At 38.1% G+C, this 26151-nt stretch overlaps 1 protein-coding gene across 3 annotated transcripts in view; it reads left to right on the top strand.

Annotated features, from left to right (window-relative positions):
* The window catches only part of LOC136866258 (bromodomain-containing protein 2), a 709923-nt gene that overhangs the window by 534611 nt on the left and 149161 nt on the right, over positions 1-26151 (top strand). For all 3 annotated transcript variants that reach the window (XM_067143061.2, XM_067143058.2, XM_067143060.2), the window contains exon 19: positions 13824-13876. In XM_067143061.2, the coding sequence (XP_066999162.2) occupies positions 13824-13876 (53 nt within the window). The remainder of the gene's footprint in view (positions 1-13823; positions 13877-26151) is intronic.

The raw sequence follows: 26151 nt of genomic DNA, 5'->3' as shown, positions 1-26151 counted from the left end.
GCAAGCACCCCTGCAGAAGATCAGGACAGTGATGACCGACATGAAGTTCAAGTTGGGCCAAACGTTACATATTTTCACGTAAATTGGTACTCGTCAGTCTGAAGAGCAGACCCTGTACCTACAAGAAAATGCAAAGGTGAAGAAGACTGTGTTACTTGTCATCAATGGGAAGGGAGAGATAGAAGCAGGGGAAACTACAATCTCATTGAAGAACCTTCTGATAAGTAACATTTCTTGTTGTGGCACATATGGTAACGTACAACAAATTTAGCCACAACACTTGCCAATAATTAAAATGTCAGGAAAATCCTAAGTAGAGAAATTTACTATAGTTGTTAGTAATGTCCAAATTAGAAGAAAAATGAAGCTTTGCATTATTCAGTAAGATGAGGAATGGTTGCTGTTATCATTTAAGCTTAGAAAAACCAACTAAATATGAAGTATCCAGAGCAGAAGACAGCCTAATGAGACAATCAAGGTCCTAAAGCAAAAAGCAGAAATAAATAGAAGAGATACACCCTCTGTGCTCAGTAACAATTTAACAGGAGACGAGACAGAAGGAAAAATCATGTACAGTCCATAACTCTGTTCAAATACGAACAGCATAGTGTCACATCACTACCTTGGCAGCATATGAGTGGTTGGAGGCAGATCACAGCATTATCATCCCAACCAGCAGGCTTGGAGCAAAGCTGTAGGGGACCCAGTCACTCGCAGCAGTACATAACCCCCACAGAAAACATTAATTTGTTCTGTTACTTCAAGGGTAGGTATGAAAGTTTACTGCTGGTGGGGGGAGTCTGAAGTAAACATATGTTAAAAAAAAAAAAAAAAAAAAAGTGTTTTTAGATTTACAGAAAATCAATGTTACATGAGAAAACTTTAAATAATAGTTTTGCTCTTCCTGTCAACTCCTAGTTATTGAGTTGTTTAAAAATCACCTTCATTTTAGAACTTGCATGGATGGTTAAACTTAAAATATTTATTCAATCATTTCCCCATGATGATGGAATGAACAGAAGACAGATTCAAAACAACTGAAATGGATAAGTATCCCAAAATTTTGCAAAAGGTGCAGAGAGCAAACACCCTTATGATTTAATGTATATGGATAAAAGTATTTGCAGAATGAATTTTAAGGGGATTGTATGAAGAGAATGTGTGATAATGCATTGAACTCAGGTGTTGTTGTTTTGTTTGTTTTTTATTTTTTTGTCAAAGCTCTGATCTTGAAGTAAAACCTGTAGAGCCAGATCCATCTCTAGATGTAGTGTAGACACTGCACTATGCCTCTGGTTGTTACTTTCATTGCTCTGTCTCATTCTCTTCCTTGATTTAGACAGTATAAAAGTAGAAAAGAGGTATAAGCAACAACTATAACAACATTCTCTATGCAGCTGGTTCCTATGGTTGAAGGTTTTCTTGGTGTATATATTTCAGTGGACTTCGTAGACTGATATATTATAGAAATGGCTGGCTCACTGAGGAAAGCAGTGGGGAAATGCCTCACCTTTGGCTGAATGGTCGACATACTTACTATCAGTTCAGAGGACCCCAAGTTCAATTCCCAGCTGGGCTGGGGATTTTAATTGCAAATGTTTAATTCCTCTAGTTTAGTGATTGTATGTTTATGTTCATTTGAATACACTTCTCTTCATCTAGATACAAACATCATACTACCAGCCATCACATAAAAAAATGTAATAGTGAATAAAACCCTCCAAAAAGAGTTTGCATCTGGAAGGGCATCCAACCATAAAACTGGGCCAAATCCATATCAAGTGCCAACCACAATAAAGTGGGAAAAATATCAGAAAGAAGAAGAGTAAGTTCTACATATAAGTGAGCTTGATCCTAAAGTGTGTTTTGAAGATGATGTCTCATAAGCTACAAATTATCTCAAAAATTGTTGAAGCATACTACATGTAACTCGTAAAAGTGTTAACTTTGTACATAAAAGTCTACAAGCAAGGAATTCAACCAGTTCTTTTCACACAGAACCTGAAGGAGATGCTTTGTCTATTCCTACTACTAAACATCTTTTCTAATCTTCAAGCATATGATTTACAGAGAGTACAGTTGTCAGGTATTGTAGAAATGCAAAGAATTCCCCGTATGTTGAGTATACAACTGCTTAAAAATATAGATATATTTATACGTAGTATCCCATTATTATGGGAATAAAAAATAAGGTATTTTTATTTAATGTAATCTAGACTGGAACATAAATAACGTACTGACCAATGGCTTAACTCCTTGGTCAAGTAGTTGCCTCCTATGCTGAAAGTTGAGAGATCAAATCCAGGGCAAGTCAGTTAGCATTCATGAGTGCTTAAGAGGACCCGTTTCATTATATTTACTGGCTTTAAAGAACTCCTATATAGTCCTAAGTTCCACGTAGGAAGTGGATGTCTCAAAAAGCTTGAGAAATTCTCAGTGTATTTACTGGTGACATGCGGTACACTAAGAGCAATAACACGTTGTGACGTAACAGTCAACCGGATGAGTCACGGAGGTGGTTTGCCTTCAGTTCATAGCAAAGTGTTACATGCTTGTAAAACATTGTATAGTTATATCTCTAATAGTCTACAGTTTAATATGCAGAGATTATCTAAAAACATAGGCTACTTGTTTGTACTATATTGTAGTTTAGCAATGGTCACTGTGTTTCATATTACAGGAAGTTAAAACACTAACCCTTCATAATTTTTTGACGGAAGCTAGCAATACAGTATAGTTTATTGTCTTCTGCATGGCTGCTGCCGCTTCGTATAGCAGCATTTGTAGAACAGTTGTTGACTGTGGCGTGTGCGATTGAGTATAACTTTATTTATTCCCATGATAAATTGATGGGTGTCGTCATACTGACAAATAGTTAGTGATAATGTAATGTAATGTGATGTAATGAGATTGCACAGCTAGTTTATTTTTTATTGAATTGAAGGTATATACATTGTTAATATTATGACTTAAAACAGTCACTTACTGTGTCTTAAGTATACATGTATTGTTTTGATGTCACTGTTAACCCTATGTCTGTTATCATAGTGCAGTGGACAAAAGAAAACAGAAGAATGCAATTGGCTACAAAATACCAGAGAGAATTATGGGCGAAGAAGAATCAATTATTGTGCAAATCAGATGAAGATGAAGCAGGTAGCGAAGGAGATGACTTTGTGGATGATGATGGTGTTAGTCGTACTTGTGATAGTGATCAGTATTTGAATTACGAAGATGAAAACAAGCAGCAAAGTCGTGAAGGAAGAGACTGAATTACTGTTTGTGATCAAAGTAATTTCATACTCCACTTACATTTGATTCCTCAGAAAATGGTGAAGCAGAAAGCTCTGATTTTGATTGCAGTATAATATTTATCAAGAAACAAGTCATTTGAGGAAAAGATGGTCACCCTTGGTCAAAGAAACCAAAATATATTTCTGTAAGTACTTTTGCCGGAAATATAGTTCCGTCCTTAAAGTACAGACCTGCAAATAATGCTCGAGATACAGTTACTCTAAAGGAATGTTTCAAGCTATTTTTCAAAATCGTACATCATACTAATGAACAAATAGATTGACTGCAGTAAGACTTTTCTAGAAAGAGAGAGTTTACAACAGCTCACACCAGTAAAGTAAAATGTGTGCTCTCTTGAAACTACTTGCACTCATAGCTGTAATGATGGTGATGATGATGATGCTTGTTGTTTAAAACGACCTAACATCTTGGTCATTGGCCCCCATAGCTGTAATGAAGAACAATGATCTAAATGTAAGAGAACTATTCAACTCTATACTCTTTGAGGCAAAATACAAATCAACAATGAGTGCCAACGATTTATCAACTATCTACTTTTGACAACAAAAGAACACGAATTGAGAGGAGGGAAATCAGTAACTTTGCAGTATTAAGAGAACTGTGGGGTTTTTTTTTTTTTTTTTTTTTTTTTTTTTTTTTTTTTTTTTTTTTTTTTTTTTTTTTTTTCCAAATTGAGAAACTAAGTACACCCCAGGAGTGTTTGTAATGCTGGATGAGTTTTTAGTGGCAAGTGCAGATTCCTTATGTATATACTCAACAAACTGGTCAAATATGGTTTGAAGATTGTGATAGCATGCAATGTAAGCATGAACTACATGTGAAAGAACACCAACATAGCCTCTAGGGCAGGGGTTCCCAAACTATAGTATGCATACCAGCTTGTGGATACTGGTACACTCGAGAACTTTAGTATCTCGTGGCCTTAAATATTCATATTCATCCATTAGACACGTAACACATGCACACATCTGAAGAGTGAAGAGGAGGTGGAGAGAGTGAAGTATGGGATATCTAGCATGAACAAAACACACGGAGGGGAAGGTACTTGCTCCCCGCCTGCCCGCACGCCCCACTGGCTTGACAACGATGAGATAGGGGAATGAGGGAAGTCCTTGAAGGCAACAGACGTACTGTGTTTATCAAGTCTTTGAGGGCCAAATTCTCCAGTACCGAGCTCGATAGCTGCAGTCACTTAATTGCGGCCAGTATCCAGTAATCGGGAGACAGTGGGTTCGAACCCCACTGTCGTCAGCCCTGAAGATGGTTTTCCATGGTTTCCCATTTTCACACCAGGCAAATGCCTGGACTGTACCTTAATTAAGGCCATGGCTACTTCCTTCCCATTCCTAGGCCTTTCCTCTCCCATCGTCGCCATAAGACCTATCTGTGTCGGTGTGATGTAAAGCAAATAGCAAGAACAAAAACTAAAAATTCTCCAGTTTCTTTGTAATTCTTGTGTGCGAAGGCTGAGTGAAATGATAGCGGTCTTGATCATGACTTCATTATCATCGAGCTCGAGCACTGTAAGAAAGAATGACCCATATTTTCATCAATATTAGCCCTATTAAATTAAACTTCTTTAATACTCATGCAGACACTGTCAAAAGAAGAATTAATATACTTTGCACTAAAATATACATGGATGTCAAATTTGAACGCAAGAAACTAAGATGAAAGAAGGTAACTGTTTCATATAAAGAATTAGGGCCTACCCTTTTACTGAAATAATATTCTTAATATAATTATGGGAAATGAGATAGATATTAAATGGGATAAAATGACGTATAAAAATATAAGAAACAGTGCTTGCATTTAAAAGTCATGTAAATGAAGAATATTATTCACAATCCAATAAAAATAAGATATTCTCATAATATCACAGTAAAACATCTTAAAAGAAGCAATGGAGTGCATTTTGTATGAAAAATGTAAATAAGTAAAATGAACACTTCCTGCACACGAAAATAATTGTATTTTTATCATCTTAAACAGTACACTAGTTTTCCATAAAAATAATAATTCTCCAGCAATTCAAATGATTGGAGGAAACTAATTAGAAAAAAACTGAAAGAATGGTTCTTCATTACTTTGTTAATAGCAAGGGTGTTTGGAAAATCATTCCTGTGGAGTTATTGTCAGTGCTGATCAAACAATTAAATGCCACATGTATTGCGGCGGGATTACATTGTGTACAATTTTTCACAAGTAAATTACAGTTAATTTTTTTCTTGTTTAGGAGAAGCCAGTATAGCCAAAATATTTAAGCGTAGAAACATCCTAATCAGTTCCCAAGAAAATGGTGTTGGGAGTGACCTCTGAGTGCGTAACTGGACAAGCCACACCTCCTGGATGATGAACACATGTGACGTTGCCTTGGTTAATTCTCCTTCTTCCTTAGGGTTGACCAAAATCTTTGCCCAAATGATACCCATTTCCTTTTCCACCCAGAATTCTTGTGATCGTGATTTTACACACAATTGGTAGAAGAATAATTTGCAGTCTACTGTATTTACAAAAGCTACATTTCTGTATTTTTCTTTGTTACTTCAAAATTCACAGCCACTTTATTATTATTATTATTATTATTATTATTATTATTATTATGTCCGCCTCCGTAGCGTAACGGTTAGTGTTATTAGCTGCCGTCCTCGGGTGCCCGGGTTCGATTCCCGGTACTGCCAGAAATTTAAGAATGGCAGGAGTGCACCACCTCGGGATGAGGACACGAGTTTACTTTACTTTATTATTATTATTATTATTATTATTATTATTATTATTATTATCATCATCATCATCATCATCATCATCACCATCATCTGCTTTTACCATTATGGCCTGCTACACCAAGTGCCAATTTAATTTCCTCTGCCTTTGATGTTCCCTCTTCTTTTCTATCCAATACTCCTTCATCCTTTTGCTGTGTTTCTTCTTTTACTACCTTTCCTTTGATTTCTTGTTCTTATATTATTTTGTTCCAAATCTTTCTTGACCTCTTGAATCCTGGTTGTGTTGAATTTTTTCACCAAAGGTATTTGAATATCATTTTTGTTAATCTGTTTTCATCCATTCTAAAGATACACTTCCGAAAACCATAAAAGTAGTTAGTGGCACATAAAGCCAATAACATTATTAAAGATTTGCCAAAAAAAAAATTCTTATTGTTTGTGTTATGTTTTCTGTTCTGGTAAATTTCCTTATTACTTCTTAATTTCTCCAATTTTTTTGACTTTTTGTATTATACAGGATTTTTTAAAATGATTCTTCTTTCTAATATTTCAAGCTTATCTACTCTGTAATTTAATACAAGATTAGGCACTCGCTCACATATAAACATTCTGGTTTCAGTACTGTATTATAGTTCCTTATTTTAAGACTTTTGGCTAAGGACTTTTTATTGTAAAAATTCTTTGTAATACCATATTCCCTCTACATCTTGCGCATCCTTTCTTCTAGAGTAGACATTTCTAAACCATTTTCTTGAATAATCTCTCCGAGATATTTGAATCTTCGTTTTCTCTATTCGACAAATGTCAGTCATTAAATACTTAGGTGTATTTTAAGTTCGTAAGAAATTTGGTTTTCTCTACAGAGTTTCTCAAACCTGTTTTGTTGGCTATTTATTCCCAAAGATTATTATTATTATTATTATTATTATTATTATTATTATTATTATTATTATTATTATTATTATTATTATTATTATTGTCCGCTTTCCTGAAGATAGGAACTACATCTGTACACTTGCAGTTTGAGGGAGTATCTCACAACAAAGGGATAGGGATGGCATCACTACCTCAGCATGTTTTAATACTAATAGTTGCTGTGTATTTCACCTTGACTGCTCGCAGCATGGAGCCTCATTTCCTCAAAGTCAACACAACCAGAAATCACCCACAACAAATTGTGCTGCTTTCGTTTGGATCTTTTCCAGTTCTTTTTTCCGTGTGTGGGTTCCATGCACTGTAACTATACTCTAATTGGGGTCTTACTTGAGACTTATGCGCCCTCTCCTTTACATTTTTACTTGAGCTACGTGAACTACACACAATTGGTAGGAAAATAATTTACAATCTACAATCTCTTGGGGAATAGTACGTGAAGGGGTGACGAGGCCCATCAGCTGTAGCTACTGTGTACAAACGATACAAAAGACAATTGGCGAACTAATGTCAAGCTGACAAATGATATACTTGAGGCACCATATAACCTGATAACTGTTGGTACCATACATCAAAACAGACAGGAAAATTCCTCAAGAGTTGCTCAACAGATGGTTCAGATCAGTAAGTTCTTCAATTTTCTGCTTTGATAAAGGAAAAGCAATAGTTTCTTCCAGACCTAAACAAAACAAACTTCTTTGCTATCAACTACTCATGAAAGTATGGAGCTAACCCGCACGCAAAAGAGCCAAAAATGATTCATATGTATAACTACACAAAAGAAGTTGTTGACACCATGGATCAAATGTGATGAACATTGCTTTTGTGAACACATACATCATCTGCCATTTGAATACACTCACAAGGAAGTAAAAACCAGTCAGTCAGCAAGAGGTCATGAAGTCCCTGTGTAAGGAGCTTGTCACCCCGCACATGAGGAGCCACTTACAAAATCTGTCACTGCAATAATCATTGCGTCAAATAATCTGTGAAAATCTTGAGGTACCGGTTCATCTAGAATTTACATATGTACAGGGAAAGAGGAAAATCTTGTCATTTCTGCCCTTTATCGAAGAGGAGGATATCTTACTGCAGTCACTGTCATGAACTAGAGTGTGCTGAACATTGAGCCATGGATTGTGTAACTTGTAATAGTGAGAGTAAAGCGATCAAAAGGCGAGTAGCACTTGCCAAACAGGCGTTTAGTAATAAGAGAAATCTTTTAATCAGTGCAAATTTAGATTTTGGAATTAGAAAGAAATTTGTGATTTCTTTTGTATGGAGTGTTCTATTGTACTGTTGTGAATCTTGGACAGTCAGAAATCAGGATCGAAACCACTGGAAGCATTTGAGATGTGGGTCTGGTCATGAATGCTAAGGATTAAATGGATTGAAAAGAGAACAAACAAAAGCTTTCTAGAAGAAATTCTAGGGAACAACTGATGGTAACAATAAAAAAAGAAGAGCTAAATTCACTGGCCACATCTTGCAACACAATACCTTTCTTACCAATCTGCTGGAAGGAAAATTCACGGAGAAGAAAAGCAAAGGACAACTGACGAAAAAATTTGTTCAATAAATGAAACGATGAGCTGAGGACAGGAAAGAATGGTTGCATAGACAAGGCATTGCCTTTAGACACTTATGATGAGTGACAGTTTCATGTCCGGCTCAATGGCTAGTGTGTTGGCCTTTGGTCACAGGAGCCCTGCGTTTGATTCCCGGTAGGATCAGGAATTTTAACCATAATTGGTTAATTCCCTTGCCACGGGACTGGGTGTATTTGCCTATGGGTTTGCTTATAATATAATGAAACTGTCACTGAAATGAAATGGCGTATGGCTTTTAGTGCTGGGATGTGTCCGACGACTTCGGCTCGCAAGGCCTGCTTATGTGTGCATATTTACTACATTGTCTAATAAAATTAGGTTTTATAAAATGTATTCATATATTATTTTCTCTGTTCCAAGCTTGCAAAAAATCAGATCCTTTTATATCAAAAATGTTTGGATTCAGGTTATGTTAATAACTCCCTATTAAACCCAAATATCCAATAAGTTACCATTGTTTATTCTTTAATGTTAAAACTATAATGAATCAAATTTCCAGTTGTTAAATTTACCAAATTTTAGTAATAATGTGTCACGAAAACAGGGGTAGTATTCTAGAGTTAATTGAATGTAATGCAGGGTGTTTCCGAATTACAGGTACAACCTGCGGAGCTGATTAGAGGAGTCTGTCAATAAATCAATCAATCAATCAATCACTACTGATCTGCATTTAGGGTAGTCACCCAGATGGCAGATTCCCTATCTGTTGTTTTCCTAGCCTTTACTTAAATGATTTCAAAAAAATTGGAAATTAATTGAACATCTCACTTGGTAAGTTATTCCAGTCCTTAATCTCCCGTACCTATAAATGAATATTTGCCCCTATTTGTCCTCTTGAATTCCAACTTTATCTTCATATTGTGATCTTTCCTACTTTTAAAGATACCACTCAAACTTATTCGTCTACTAATGTCATTCCACGCCATCTCTCCACTGACAGCTTGGAACATACCACTTAGTTGAACATCTCGTCTCCTTTCTCCCAAGTCTTCCCAGCCCAAACTATGCAACATTTTTGTAATGATACTCTTTTATCAGGAATCATCCAGAACAAATTGAGCTGCTTTCCTTTGGATTTTTTCCAGTTCTTGAATCAAGTAATCCCGGTTCCCATAAACTAGAACCATACTCTATTTGGGGTTTTACCAGAGACATGTATGCCCTTTCCTTTACATCCTTGCTACAACCGCTAAACACCCTCATAACCATGTGCAGAGATCTGTACCCTTTATTTACAATTCCATTTATGAGATTGCCCCTATTAAGATCTTTCCTAGCCGTGCTGAATGGCTCAGACGGTTGATGCGCTGGCCTTCTGACCCCTGTTTGGCAGGTTCAATCCTGTCTCAGTCCGGTGGTATTTGAAGGTGTTGGTAGATTTACTGGCACATAAAAGAACTTATACGGGAGAAAATTCCGGCACCTCAGCGTCTCCAAAGACATTTAAAAAGTAGTTGGTGGGACATAAAGCCAATAACACTTCTTTTTTACTTTACGTTGCACCAACACAGATAGGTCTTATGGCGACGATGGGACAGGAAAGGCCTAGGAATGGGAAGGTAGTGGCAGTGGCCTTAATTAAGGTACAGCTCCAGCATTTGCCTGGTGTGAGAATGGGTAGTATAGATAAGAAATGTGTTTTTCCACCATTCAATACACAATTTATTTTAATATATTAATATATTAATATATTTATTTATTTTATTTTATTTTATTTTATTTTAATATATTAATATATTAATATATTAAAATAAATTGTGTATTGAATGGTGGAAAAACACATTTCTTATCTATACTTTGAGTCTGTCAATACGGAAAATGAAATTTATAAATAATAATAGTGAGAATGGGTAACCATGGAAAACCATCTTCAGGGCTGCCGACAGCGGGGTACGAACCTGCTATCTCCCAGATGCGAGCTAACAGCTGCACGCTCGTAACCGCACGGCCAACTTGCCCGGTAATAACACTATTATTAAGATCTTTCCTTATATTAACACTTAGTTACTTACAGTGAACCCCATAAGGAACTTGCACCCCATCAACACAGTAATTAAAACTGAAAGGACTTAATCCTATTTGTGAAACTCGCAACTTGACTTTTAACCCCATTTATCATCATACCATCGCCTGCTGTCTTTCTAACAACATTGAAGAGTCATTTTGCAGTGGCTCACAATCTTGTAACTTACAGTATTTATTACTCTATACAGAATAACATCATCTGCAAAAGCCTTATCTCTGATTCCACTTCTTTATTCATATCTTGTATATACATAAGAAAACATAAAGGTCCAATAATACTGCCTTGAGGAATTCCCCTCTTAATTATTACAGGGTCAGATAAAGCTTTACCTACTCTAATTCTCTGAGATCTGTTTTCTAGAAATATAGCAAGCCATTCAGTCACTCTTTTGTCTACTCCAATTGCACTCATTTTTGCCAGTAGCCTCCCATGATCCTTCCTATCAAATACCTTAGGCAGTTCAATCGCGATACAGTCCATTTGAACTCCTGAATCCGAGATATCTGCTATATCTTGCTGGAATCCTACGAGTTGAGCTTCAGCAGAATAACCTTTCCTAAACCCGAGCTGCCTTTTATCGAACAAGTTATTCATTTCACGAACATATTTAATACAGTTAAGAAAATGGAAATTGCAACACCTGAAGGCATTGGTAGTTTGTGTTGATTTTCAAGATATGGAACGATGCCATGTAGGTATGTAAACGATCAAAGTTTCAGACCCATTGAATTGTTGCTACAGGTCTCCCCACGTGATTGGTCGCTGAGGAATCAACTCCAGTATACGGACTCTGGTGTAGCGTAGTTGACTTGCAGTCTGTGCAGTGAAGTGTTCCCCGTCAAACATGCCTCGACGACAGAGAAGAGCACGCTATCAACAACTGTCGCCGTTTGAGAGGGCTCGGATAATTGGGCTGTGTGAGGCTGGATTATCTCTAAGGACTGTCGCTGCACGTGTTGGCCGACAGGCATTACGGTACAACGTGTATATTAGCAGCGGTCAAATGAACCTGGGGCCGCCGGATGACAGGCGGACGCATTGCCCCCTACACTGTGGGGCCAGACTATCTATTAAATTAATTGTATTCCTTTCTTTCCATTACTTCTACAGTGTGGGTTTTTTTCTATTTGCCTTACGTCGCACCGACACAGATAGGTCTTATGGCGATGATGGGATAGGAAAGGCCTAGGAATTGGAAGGAAGCGGCCGTGGCCTTAATTAAGGTACAGCCCTGGCATTTGCATGGTGTGAAAATGGGAAACCACGGAAAACTATCTTCGGGGCTGCTGACAGTGGGGCTCGAACCCACTATCTCCTGATTACTGGATACTGGCCGGACTTATGCGACTGCAGCTATCGAGCTTGGTACTTCTACAGTTCAACACTAACATTTTTATGTCGTCCCTACTTAACGTCCAGACCCCTGTACCCTTATCATCGCTCCCTATACCACCCCATTTCCCTGAATTTACCTCCCTATAACCCTTCTAAACAAATTCCTCAACTCTTATGTACCACTGCGCCTGAAACAAGATGAAAACTCCGTATGAACATAGGTCTGAAAACAAACACTTTCCAAGATGTAATCACATTGCTACCATTACAACATTGTTCCTGCTTTATATTCCGGGAACCAGGCTCCACATTAGATGTGAACAGCGTCTTGCATTACTAGTGGCATTTGAAGCATTTATCATGGTGCTTAACATGTTTTCTAACGAAGGGATGGCTGACGTCCATTTCATGAATATACATGAAAATGTGTGAGGTCATATTAACTATTTCAAATACTGGTACAGATAGAGTACTGTTGACATCTGTTGTAGAGCCTGGTGCATGGAACATGCAGCAAGAACATCATTGAAACGGTTGGTTTCTGGACCTATGTTTCTTACGACTTTTTCCTTGTTTCATTGCCCTGCACATGCTTGCAGATTGTAGTTGTAATTTTGAAACAACCTGTATAATAAACCATTATTTGGAAATAATCCTTAAGGCTATAGACTGAGATTGTTGACAAATCATTAGTGAAGACAGATTCAGGCCTACCATTTTACTAATGGTTCCAAGAAACAATTAACATCTAAGTTACTTCAGGATTATAGCAGATGTAAATCCCCAAAATCTTGGTATGAACCGTACTGTGGAGGATGTTTCATTGGAATGCTGCTCTTTGAAAATGTGTATTATTAGAGAGTTTGTAATATCTGAAGCCATCTCTTTTCATTTTCAACTCAGTTAATTTTTAACTGTTAGGTTCTTCAGTCTGCTGAAACTAATTTTTAGTAATCAATTTATAAATTACCTGAAAAAGAAAAACATATTGTAACAGTATTATATTTGAAAAGGAACAACTTAAATAAAATAGAATGACATGTATGTTTCATGATTGAAGAACATATTTAGAAATGCTTCATTAACATAAGTTCCAGATTTCAAGTTCTTAAGTATTTAAACGGAAATAAACATTTCTAAATATTTGAGTTGAATTTGATAGGATCTGATCATGTTATTTCAAGAACAAAAGATTTCATTCCATTTTCATTAAGTTGTTCATTTCTAAATATGATACTATTTTATTTTTCCTATTTGCTTTATGTCACACCGACACAGATAGGTCTTATGGCGACGATGAGATAGTGAAGGCCTAGGAATGGGAAGGAAGCAGCCGTGGCCTTAATTAAGGTACAGCCCCAGCATTTGCCGGGTGTGAAAATGGGAAACCATGAAAAACCATCTTCAGGGCTGCTAACAGGGGGGTTCGAACCCACTATCTCTCGATTACTGGATACTCGCCGCACTTAAGCAACTGCAGCTATCGAGCTCAGTGTATGATTCTATTAGCATGTTTTTCTTTTTCAGGTAGTTTATAAATCTATTACTCAAAATTAATTTTGGTAGACTGAAGAACCTAACAGCAAAAAATTATTGCAGAGTAGTTCTGGAAGGATATTGTAGAAATCTGGTAAATGGAGAAAAAAGAATTTTCTTTGCTTGCACTTTGTTGACCATAAATTACATTTGTACCAAGTCACATATGTTTCTGGAGTTCGTCAGTGAAACGCAATTATTTAACCCAGATTAAATCACACTGTTCAGTGATCTTTCTGTTTTGTGATATTTTCTCGTGCTAATTTGTGGCGCTTGCCTCCAGTAACCTGTATTAGCATGTATTTTCTCAGCTGCTAATTGACTCTTAATCATTGTTTCTAGGTCGAAGCGGAAGACCTCCACGTAAAAAGAACAAGAAAAGTAACCACCAATTGGTAAGTACCAGTAACTCTTACCTACCTTATAATACAGGGTGAGAATATTGTATCTTTCTTTGTACTCACTGGTGAGTGAATTCATTGAATTCATATGATTATTATATCAAGTCCTGTCATTATCCCATAACACATACACGAGCATTAGAAATTTTCATGGACAGTTTTGAACTTGGACTTAACCCATTCTTGGCTGTGCAAGCTTTTTTGGCCCAGTTCACAGTGGCACAGGAACTGAAAGACTGAGACTGTGTAAACTATGATCCAAGCATCAGAGCCCATGAATCGGCTCATTAAACTTACATTTATCAATTGACAAGTACAAATTGTTGTCTGCTAAGTATCACACAGTATAGTATTTAATGCAATAGCACATACATTAATAATATGTAAATGAAATGCAGTTAAACCTCGATATTACGCTCTGAAGAGACTGTGGTTTAAACACATAATAAGCAGGACAGTGCTATAGACGGGAAATGATCTGCGAGGTGGGCGAACAATTGGGAAACAATATTAAAGTCTTTTTTTTTTTTTAAACTGTATGCCAGGCTGAGTGGCTTAGATGGTTGAAGCATTGGCTCAGGACTACATTCTGGGACCTCGGCATTTCTGAAAACTGTAAAAGTACTTAGTGGGGTGTAAAGCCAATAATGAAAAATGGTATTTTACTGTATGATGATGGTGATTATTATTATTATTATTATTATTATTATTATTATTATTATTATTATTATTATTATTATTATTATTATTATTATTATTGTAGTACAGCACGTTATTGTTCAATACCTCAAATAAATGTTTGACATGCCTCACTCTTTTGCCTACACTTAACACCATATGGTCTCCTTATCTACTGTATCTATATCCATTATTGTTGTGAAGGTAAACGTTGTCCTTGGGCCACCTGCAGCTGTTGCAGGAAGATTGTGTAATAATACAATGCAATATATAAATTTTATCTCGCTTGGTATTAAAAAAGTCTTTGATGATTGTCGAGTGTGTGTACTACTATTGTGAATTATTACATTTTCTGTGCAGTTTAAGTAGTTTTTCACATCACTTGATATACCGCTAGGAATAACATTGATCATATAATTTTGGAGCAGATTGATTGCTCCAAGAGCTTCATTTCGTGTGGGTACATTTTCATCATCACTTTCTTCATCTTGAACAGTAGTGGCAGCATAATCCTTAGCCATGTCATCGACATTGCAGATTTCTGATGTCACTAGACCATTGTCAACTGACACAAAATCACCTCCCAAGTTAAAATCTCCTAACTTCTCCCTACAGCAGCCTAATGCTCGTCATTAACAGTTGTCACACGTTTCACCAGGTGTTGCACTGTGTCCATAAAAAAAAAACATTGAGAAAAGGCATATTTAACCCTTCCCACCCCCACTCAGCAAAACAAAAACATTTTATACAGAAACTGAAAATCCGCAGCCTGTTTCAAGTCAACCAACTGGATCTGGAAGGGATGAATGAAGCCTGTAACTAGCACTGAGGAAAGGAATTGTTCCGGCTGGTGAGTCCTGTCACACTCCAGGACAATGATTAATGAATGACAAATGAAATGAAATGATTGTGGAGAGTGTTGCTGGAATGAAAGGTGACAGGGGAAACCGGAGTGACTGGGGACTGAACCACCAGAGCAGTGGTGAGAAGCTGGCGTTCCGTAGTCTGCATCATTGTGGGGCTTGTTTTATACAGAAGAACAACAAAATACAGTATCCTTATCCGACAACGTTTAGAATCTTACCTTGGTAAAACCTGCTATTAAAGCACTTGACAGTGGTCTGTACTTTGATCTCTTCCTATGCAGTGGTGATGAAATTCATTGTGTCCAATAAGGTGATGCAGTTTTCGGCTCCACTGTCGATGCACTGTAGATATTGTAGAACAACACGCTTTCAATCGAAATGCTTGAGCAATTTTATGACCCCCCTGGTCCATTGGTTGTAGTTTACTGGTTGTCTTGGCAGGCAGGAATGCTAATTCTACATTTTTCAGGTTCACATTTTTTGGGTGAGCTATGCAGTTGTCGATAAAAAGCAGGATTTTGAGATTGGATTTTACCATTTCTTGATCCAATTCTTTGAGCCAGTTAACAAAAACACGTCACTAGTCATCTGGGCACATGCTTGATTTTTATATTCACAATGCAGACTTTTAATGTTTCTAAAACATTGGGGTCTAGATGACTTCCCCAATATTAACACTGGTAATTTTTCAGATCCATCGGCATATGCAGCAACAAGCACAGTTACCCTTTCTTTGCTTAATTTCCCACGGTAATTTTTCCCCTTGTCAGGCATTAGTTTAAAGCACATTTGTCCACGTTAAACACATCGCACAGTGCATAATTTTTAATGAGTCTTGGTAGCACTTCATTTTGCCAGTCCTGTACATCGCTGTCCCTAACTGACTCTGACGTTATACTGTGCCATGCCTTTGTTTGAATCTATGAAGCCAACCACTCGAAGCATTCAAGTCTGTATTTAATTTGCCTGCTATTTCTCACGCTTTTTCTTGTATGATTTGGGCTGCTTAATGGGATTGAAGCCTCACGGGATTGGTGAATCCATTCAGTAAGAATTTCCTCAACATCTTCATATTTTTCAGGTCTCACATTTTTACATATGTAACCACCCTTCGCTGCATTGGTAATAGCGTCCCTATTTTTTATTAATGTTCTTAAGCTGGATGAATAGATACCCACAGATTCAGAAAAATCCTTTTGATTCAGTGTAGAATTTTCTTCGTACTTACGGAGAATTTGTAGTTTTTCACTCATAGGAATCGATTTACACTTTGCATTATTGCACTATTCACAACTGCACTGACAAGAATTTTGAAAATGACTAATAAGACTGGACAGAAATGAGCTGTATTGACAAGTAGACTTGAGTGTTTAATCTCTTTCCAGGAAAGGCAAGTTCCGTTAGGTGAAATTTCGATACTGTTGGCTGGAGGGTTTTTCCATTCAAACCCTGATCTGTTATGAAAGTCGCCTTTCATAGATCTGACAACTGAATGCCCATTAAGCCACTCTGTTGTACAATTTCCTTAACCCTCTTAGTGCCAGGCCTGGGTGCTCACAGTATGCCAAGAGTGCCAGACAGATTTAGTGAATTTTGCAGGTTCTCACTCTCTGGACTATATAGTTCACAAATATTATAACTATGACTTGAAATTTTTATTGAATGTTAACAAGAATACACTTTTATTGCTGAACTAATTTAAAACACTAAAATGCCCTCGGGTATTATGAAAAAAATATTTTCCAAACCATTTTCAAACACCAAAATTTAAAAATCAGAAACCAAACAGAAAAACACAGAAAATTTAACTCAACGATATATATTGATGACTTCCTTGCAATGTCCTATTTCAGATGAATAAACATATAAAGTTTCACATTTTTATCATGAGTATTTTAATTAAGAGTTACGTATAGTGGTATCGTAATATACAATTGGCATGGTCAACAATGGGATCAAACCTGGCACATGGGTCGTATTCAGGGTGACCAGATGGTGATAGATTATCATTGTTCACAAGACGAAAGAATCTCAAGATCAATTGGAATCAGTTTCTTGAGAACATATTTCCAAACCAAGGAATACAACGTGCGTTCCATAAGTAATGCGACCAATTTTTTTCTGACGCAACTGTACACTGCAGCGCGTTCTAACCTGCTGGGCTAGGTGGAGGGGGGTGTTAGCTTCAAACGCTCTTTGTCTCGTTCGGCAGCAAGCTGCCGGAGAGTCAGCATGTGCGTTTCCGTCAAGCCCGTTTCGAGTTCCTGTAACACGGCACAATGGATCGTTCTGTAGAGCAACGGTACTCTACCAAATTTTGTGTTTAACTTGGGAAGTCCGCCACCAAAACATTTCCATTACTTCAGCAGGCCTTTGGGACCGATTGCTTGACCAAATCACAAGTTTTCCGATGGCACAAGTCGTTCATGGAGGGCCGAGAAGAGATCACCGACGAACCTCGTAGTGGACGGCCATCAACCTCACGAGTCGACGAAAATGTGACGCGTGTGCGCGATTGTTCGAACTCTGACAGACGGCTGAGCTTTCAATTGATAGCACAAACTCTAAACGTGGCAAAAACAACCGTTTTCCGCATTGTGACCGAAGATTTGAACATGAGAAAGGTGTGTGCCAAACTGGTCCCAAAAGTGTTGACCGACGAACAAAAGGACATGCGAGTGCTTCAGTGCCGAGAAATGTTGGAAATGTGTGAAAATGATGCTAATTATTTTTAACTCAGTTATCACTGGTGATGTCACATGAATTTTTGAGTACGACCCTGAGACAAAAAGGCAGAGTTCAGAGTGACACACCCCATCGTCGCCCCGTCCCAAGAAGGCACGCATGAGCAAGTCCAGGATCAAAACCATGCTCATTGTCTTCTTTGACGTCAGAGGCATTGTCCACCACGAATTCGTACCTACCGGGACTACAGTGAACTCAGCTTTCTGCTTGGAAGTGTTCAAAAGACTGAAAAGGAGGGTCTCGCGCTGCCGAAGCGACATCAAGGACACGTGGAAAGTTCATCATGACAACGCGCCGAGTCACAGCGCCTTCATTGTCAACGACTTCCTGGCCAGGACGAACACCCGAGTGGTTTCCCAGCCTCCCTACAGTCCTGACCTGGCTCCGGCTGACTTTTTATTGTTTCCTCGGTTAAAAGGAGTCATGAAAGGAAAACATTGGGACACGATTGAAAGAATCCAGGTGCATGTTACGTCGGCTCTAAAGGACATTCCGGAAAAGGCCTTCCAGGCATGGAAACACCACCTCCAGAAGTGTATTGATGCAAGAGGGTGCTATTTTGAAGATTTTTGATTATTTGAACGAATACAGTATTTTTCAATCAATCAATCAATACTGATCTGCATTTAGGGCAGTCGCCCAGGTGGCAGATTCCCTATCTGTTGCTTTCTTAGCCTTTTCCGAAATGATTTCAAAGAAATTGGAAATTTATTGAACATCTCCCTTGGTAAGTTATTCCAATCCCTAACTCCCCTTCCTATAAATGAATGAATGAATGAATTATGAATTTGGTCGCATTATTTATGGAACGCACCTTGTATAACGGGAGTTTTTGACCCAATAAGAAAATATGCTCGGCCTTCTAACTATACCCATTTCCAACAAAACAGCAATGAAAGCCTTCATTTCAGTCAATGTAACCGGGCGCCACCGCTGTGCTCTGGCATGTGGTGACAGGACATGATTTCTCATATCTGTTTGTCTCTGTAGTTATGAGGTTCCACAACTGAGCCGTGAAAAATAAAATAAAAATACGCTATAGGTTTGCGTCTGACGAAGGGGCGTGTCTCGGGCCAGGAGTATCATAATAATCAGGTGAGGGTTGCTATTTTGCATCTTGACCTAATTGAATTTCACGGAAAACATGAAATTTTTGCTGTTGGGTATTGTTATAACCGTCTGTAATATATTCAGTTAAGTGTTCATATTATTTCTAGAAAATACGAATGTAACCTTGCGAATACAAACAGCTGTAATAGTGTATTACCAGCGCAGGCTGGAGCGTAGTATACGTCATAAGTCATGTGGTTCAATAAAGCACCGCATTGGCTACTCCCCTATAGCCCACCCCCAGCCACAGCCTTCCCTCTATCTCCTGTCAGTCTTGTATCGTCAGTCGTTAGTCGTGAATTGTCTGTCTTGAGTTGGCAGTTGTGTCGTGAGTCGTCACTCGTAATGTAACCTGCACCTACTTCAGTCCGTTCCTTAGCCGATGTGGCATTTTAAAATTAAGTGTGTTTCTACTGATTGTCTACCCCGAGGTGTTCCAGATGTAAAACCGTCATCATCATCAGTACTGTCACTCAGACAGTCATTACCACTTTCAATGTTTACACTCGGACAATGAGCACGTGGTTGAGTGTTTACAGAAAACTCGCCGTTTTCACTACCAATAACACTTTCACTTTCCCCTTCCTCACTTGTTGGAAGAGTGAATTCCTTATCCGAGTCGTCATCATCCCCTTCTTTACTAAATATTATTAAGATATACAGCCAGTTCGTCATCGTTTACAAAATAACTTCTCCCGCTAGTTGCCATTTTACTCATGCGGCTTGGAGATCATACGTCATAGATGAACACAGATTTTAGAAATTCAATGCATGATAACGAATGAATTTACACATTATCTAGCGACGTAGTTAAAATCTAATGACAATTCTCTATGGACTCGACACATAAAATGTTGCAACCTGGTAGGCAGTTTACGCGTATGTACGAAACAACGATATATTGTTGTCTGGCTCTCTACGGGTTAATAATCTTGGCACCAGATCTTGATACTTCACGGAAGAGGCATTTGAATATTAATCCACTCTTGAGGACCTAATGCTCGAGGTAATGCACAATGAGTGATAGGAAGTGATTCTTTTTATAATTGTCAGTTCACATATCAGTGGTGGGTGAACAACAGTTATCTCACATTACCTCTACTACTTCCATGATAACCAAGTAACGAGTATCATTGGCTAGCTCATAGCATCAGCATCCAACAGTTGATTGATGAAGTAGGACATCAGAAATGGTAAATTTTCCAAATTCCTTACCTATATTAATTAGTTACTGCGCCACCTTTCAAAACCTGAAGTCCGACAGAGCACTGAATGGCCACAGATCTAACAAGCACTTTTCTGCACAGACCTCAGTTTGTTTTACAGCCCTACTGACTGTGGAAATAATGGTCGATGGGCTTCCTTGATTCGATTATGGGAACAGTTGTGTCTCGCTAATGTACTAGTGCTTAATTTCTATAAAATACGTCTGCCCATTGACAAAGCTGGTATGTTTATCCTGATCATTATTGATGAGATATAATATTTTTCTGACTTTCTCTCTGCCTTACAATTATCCTCTGTTACCTCCTGTAAAGTCTCCATATCTGATGGATGTGGAGGTATACTAAAGACTGAGCAGCTGTGTACTATTCCCCCTCCCTGCCAGTTGTCGAACATATCAGGCCTAGTGTCCTTTTGACCACGGGCTTACTCAGCAGAGTTCGCTAGCCTGTCGGCCAGGCAAACCGTTGACGCTAGCTACATCCGCTACTCCCATCACTCTAAAGACTGCCACAAGAATATTCCAGTGAACACTGGAGCTCAACAAATCAACTCATATTTATTTCTGATGAGCATGTCATTCATACCAATAGTGATATCAAATAAAATATTTTATTTTCACAGTACTGAGTTTTCCACTTTGGCATTGTTGTAAACATTGCTTAGAAAGGCTAAGAAGAACATACTCTTCTCTCCTCCACAGACAAATATTTTACCATACATTTTTAGGTCATATTGCATTGCCTCTGTGTGTAAGTTTCACTTAGGTACTGGTATTCTCTTTGTATAGATTATAGTATTGAACTGTGTTGGTTTGTCTGTAATTCATTGAGGAGATGGGAGGGATGAAAGGAATCTTGACCTGTTAAAAAGGTAATCAAATAATAAATCACAAAAGACTACCTCACCAGTCACAATATTTGATCCCAAGTGTATCCTGGATATAGTAGCCACCTAGGCTAATGCTTTAAAACTTAGTGCTTCTGGTTTGTGCTACTGTTTACTTCATCTAAACAGCAGGGGGACCTGTAGCCTATATCATAGAATCACTAATATGCCATTTATCAATCACTACATTAGCATTTAGAAGTTGTATTTATGTAGCATGTGGCTATAGGACTATTACATAAGTGAAAAATCCCACAGCCTGTTTCCAGTCATTCAACCGGGTCAGAAATGGAATGAATGAAGCCCCCATCTAGCAACGAGGATAGGAATTGTGCCGGCTGCCGAAGCCTGTCGCACTCCTCTGGGCCAATGATTAATGAATGACAGATGAAATGAAATGATATTGGAGAGTGTTACTGGAATGAAATATGACAGGGAAAACCAGAGTACCCGAAGAAAACCCTTTCCTGCCTCCACTTTGTCCACCACAAATCTCGCATGGAGTGACCGGGATTTGAACCACAGAACCCAGCGGTGAGAGGCCGGCACGCTGCCGCCTGTGCCACGGAGGCTCCTATTACAGAAATAATGTATAAAATATATTCATTATATGCAGCAATGAGGTGTCAACATTATTGCCATTAGAAAGATAAAGAATTCTGCTTTAGACTTCATTCAGCCACTTGATTTATGATGGTGGACAATTTACAAGGTCTGCCTGTGGTCAGAGAGGATATTATGAAAAGATGTGTTCCATAGTCTGCTAGGAAGCTCCACAATCACAGTCAGGTGATCTTTGGAGACCGCACTTACGGAGACAGTATGCGCATCGGTCATGTGTTGTGCAAAACTGACTCAGTCCCAACCAAGTTCTGCAAGGTAGATCAAAGCCTTTCTGAGTATGATTTGGATTGAGCTGCCTGAACTGTCCTGAAGCTACATGTGTCCATTGATTTTTGCATCTCTCACTTGGACTAAATGGACTAAATTCTTTTTCTGACAACTGCTTGCCTGTGATGATTGAAGTATGGCAAGATTTTAGTCTGCGGCTTCAAAGGTCCTTGATGTCCCTATGGATAGCTAGGAATGTTGGATGAGATCTTATTGTACTCCCGAAGCAATGGTTTGAATACCGCAAATCTGGTGGAGCAATATGAAGGAGGAATGGTTGGAATAGTCCAAATTGTTCCAGAGATTTTCCGCATTGAATTGTTTAGCATCGCTAGGTACCAGCTAAAGCACCCTTTGAGGTTCCACACAGCTTCAATGGAAGGTTTCTAAATGCCTTTTATAGGAAAGTGTACGGTCTAGGATTACACACAGTTATTTGAGATAGGGATTGTGACGAAGCATAGTACCATTGAGAGGCTCTTTCAGCTGTGTTACTGCCATCCTGTTACTGAGATGAAAATAGGCCGTCTCTGTCTTGTTCATGCTTGCCTATAGTCTCCCTTTATGAAAATACAATACCGGAACCCTCATATCCAATGTTAAGGTGGCCTAGGCAGACTTCATATCAGTATTTTGAATGGCAATTGCTAAGTCATCGTCACAAGCAGATGTACGGCACACAGTTGGAGGAAGGTCATATGTACATAAATTGAATAACAAAGGAGCCAGTACGGAACCTCTTGGTAAAACCATGTTAAGTTTCCTATGACGATTCATGCTGTAATTTATGACTACGTGGAAGTATCTTTTGGGTGGTGCGCATTTAATCAGGTTAGCTAAGCAAAAGCATGGAATAACTTGCAATAGCTTGAATATTAGTTCCTGTCTCCTAAGTGTCATAGTTTGCTTTCAAATGAATAGTTTAGAAGTAAACTTTTGGTGTATTTTATATATTTACAGAGGCGCCAACTACTACGGATTTTCCCTAATGTACTACGGCTGTACGAAAGCGCTACTGATTATTACGGATTTAAAAAATTCAAAGGCTTTTTCCAATTTTATATAGGATTATGACATTGATAGGATAGGAAAGGGTTAGGAATGGGAAGGAAACGGCCGTGCCTGGTGCTAAAAATTGGAACCCACGGAAGATCATCTTCAGGGGTGCCAACAGTGGGGTTCGAACCCACTATCTCCCAAATGCAAGTTGATAGCTACGTGATGCAACTTAGGAAGCCACTTGCTCTGTAATTTTATGAGTTAAAACTTACTAGACCTAACTCATTTTATCATGTCCAAATATGAAGTTATGTACCGAAACTTGTAAGAAGCAAATGTGTTCGTTCCGAAAGCTAATAACCCTCCAGTACAACTCTAATTTATATATTTATAAGAATTACACAACATTTTCCATCTTCACGAACATAGGCGCAACACCATTCGCTGAAATTCTGAAGGGAACGGCTTCATTCCAGGAATACAATACAGTTAGTTGCATACCAACTCTGTGACAACAAACAATCCTGAACGAATAAATAAGCAGTGGTATTCCAATATAAAGAATACTTACAAAGTTTTTAGAGGTTCCACCTGTTCAATACAAAACAATGTTGCCTGAATGTATTAACTTTATTTAGCAGTACTAGTTTCGGCATTTCTTTAGTGCCATCATCAGCTGCATGAAAGTAATGAAAAACTGGCAATTAATATAAAATATACAACATTTTAGTACAACCAACTCCTATAAACCTTATGACTAAAATATATACATAGTTAAAATACAAAGTTATTGTCTCATATTTCTAAAGTTCACAAACTTTAGGTTCAAATGTCACACTTAAAAACAATCTGAAGAAAAAGACATAAGGTTTGTGTGTGTTCAGAGTTGTTCATCTTGGGTACTGAGTTCGATCTTGTTGTTTACTGAGTCTTGCTTAAATTATTCTCTCTCTCTACTTTTTTTTTTTACAGCTTGTGTGAAATGCACTAGCACTGACTTTCAAGGACGAATACACTGACTGAATTAAAACTGTATACATTCAAGTCTGTTGGTGTTAAAACTCTAAAATCTTCAGTTCGATTCTATATTACATTAATAAAACTAATTACACCAAAAACCTCATTGTACTAGTATTTATTTATAATTTTTATGTATTAAAATGTGCCATCCTCTAAAACTTGATTCATGTAGCAGGATGTTTATTATGCTTGGCTGTGGTATTGAGTGTAACCTGATGAGGTGGAAACATACAAATGTGTCCCGAAGATGTTATCAATATCGGAACCTGCAAATAATGAAAACCCAAAATTAACGAAGGGAGGCGAGATATAAACCCTATCCATTATTAAGCTACTTGAAGGACTCCCCTCAAACAGCCGTAGACCTAATGCAGTGGCTGTAGCACAATGAGTGGTGGCTTGTTTGAGTCATGCGCTTGAAGCAGAGATGCATTGAGGAGGGGCAGTAGGGTAAACATTGAGAATCGCCTATTGAGCGATAGTGAAGGAGGGGTCCGGAGGACGTTGCGGACAAAAAGAATATTATGAAAAATTATTGCGTACAACACGAAGAATATTAATATTTCTTGGAAATCTTATATTTGTAAGCAATGTTATCAGGAAATCAAATAGAATTCTAGGTTTTTTCAGAAATTTCATTTAGATTAAGATTAGCATTAAAATACTGGTCGCGCGCGGCTGTGAGCTTGCATCCGGGAGATAGTAGGTTCGAATCCCACTATCGGCAGCCCTGAAGATGGTTTTCCGTGCTTTCCCATTTTCACACCAGGCAAATGCTGGGGCTGTACCTTAATTAAGGCCACGGCCGCTTCCTTCCAACTCCTAGGCCTTTCCTATCCCATCGTCGCCATAAGACCTATCTGTGTCGGTGCGACGTAAAGCCCCTAGCAAAAAAAAAAAAAAAATACTGGTCTAAATGTTTGAAGCACACCTCTGTAACATCAAGCAACGGCCCCTTGTTTAGCGTCTCGATAATTTCAAGGTCTTGCTCTATATCCGTGAACTTGTGTTTAAGATCGTGGACATGCTGGCCTACGGCTGAGAATCTATTATATTTCACAGCATTCAGATGTTCAGTATATCTAACCCTGAAACTACGCGCTGTTTGCCCGTCATAGTCACAGTCATTGCATCGAAACTTATACTCTCCTGACTTGGAGTAGGGATTACTCCTATTAAATGCTGTTGTGTTACGTAAAACTTTGGCGCTTCTGTTATCTGTTCTGAATGAGATCTTAATGTTCCGCTTCTTAAAAATATTCGTGACCTTATAAACATCTTTATTGAATGTAAATGTCGAAAAAGCTTTTTGTTTTGGTTTATCTTTAATCATAGTGGTGTGAGGGCGATACTTAAACTTGTTAATTATATGTTCTATAAAGTCCTCTTTAAAGCCATTAGCCTTGGTCATTAACTGGATGATCTCCAGTTTTCTGTTCAAATTGCACTTAGGTACATAGGTACGATCCACCAGGCTATTGTAAGTCTCGTATTTATGTGATTGTAGGTGCGTCGAATCTTGCCTTATCATGACTGCTGTCTGTGTAGGCTTTCTATAAATACTGAATGAAAATGAGGAAGTGTGCCTATTAATCTTTAGGTCTATAAAATAATTGATTTTTCTTTTTGGGTTCCAGAGTGAACTTTACATGGGTGTCCATCTTATTAAGATTATTTAGAGCAGTTGACGTGTCAATTTCCCGTTCGTCTAGTATCACGAACGTGTCATCCACATACCTGGATCAAAATTGTATATTCTTAAATTTGTCATCGTTAATTATTAATGTATCGTCTAAAAAATCTGAATAAATTTCCGCCAGAATTCCCGAGGCAGGTAACCCCATAGCT

The sequence above is a fragment of the Anabrus simplex genome, chromosome 3 (assembly GCF_040414725.1).
Source record: "Anabrus simplex isolate iqAnaSimp1 chromosome 3, ASM4041472v1, whole genome shotgun sequence".
In the NCBI taxonomy this organism is placed as follows: Eukaryota; Metazoa; Arthropoda; class Insecta; order Orthoptera; family Tettigoniidae; genus Anabrus; species Anabrus simplex.
This window is presented reverse-complemented; position numbering and strand designations above follow the sequence as displayed.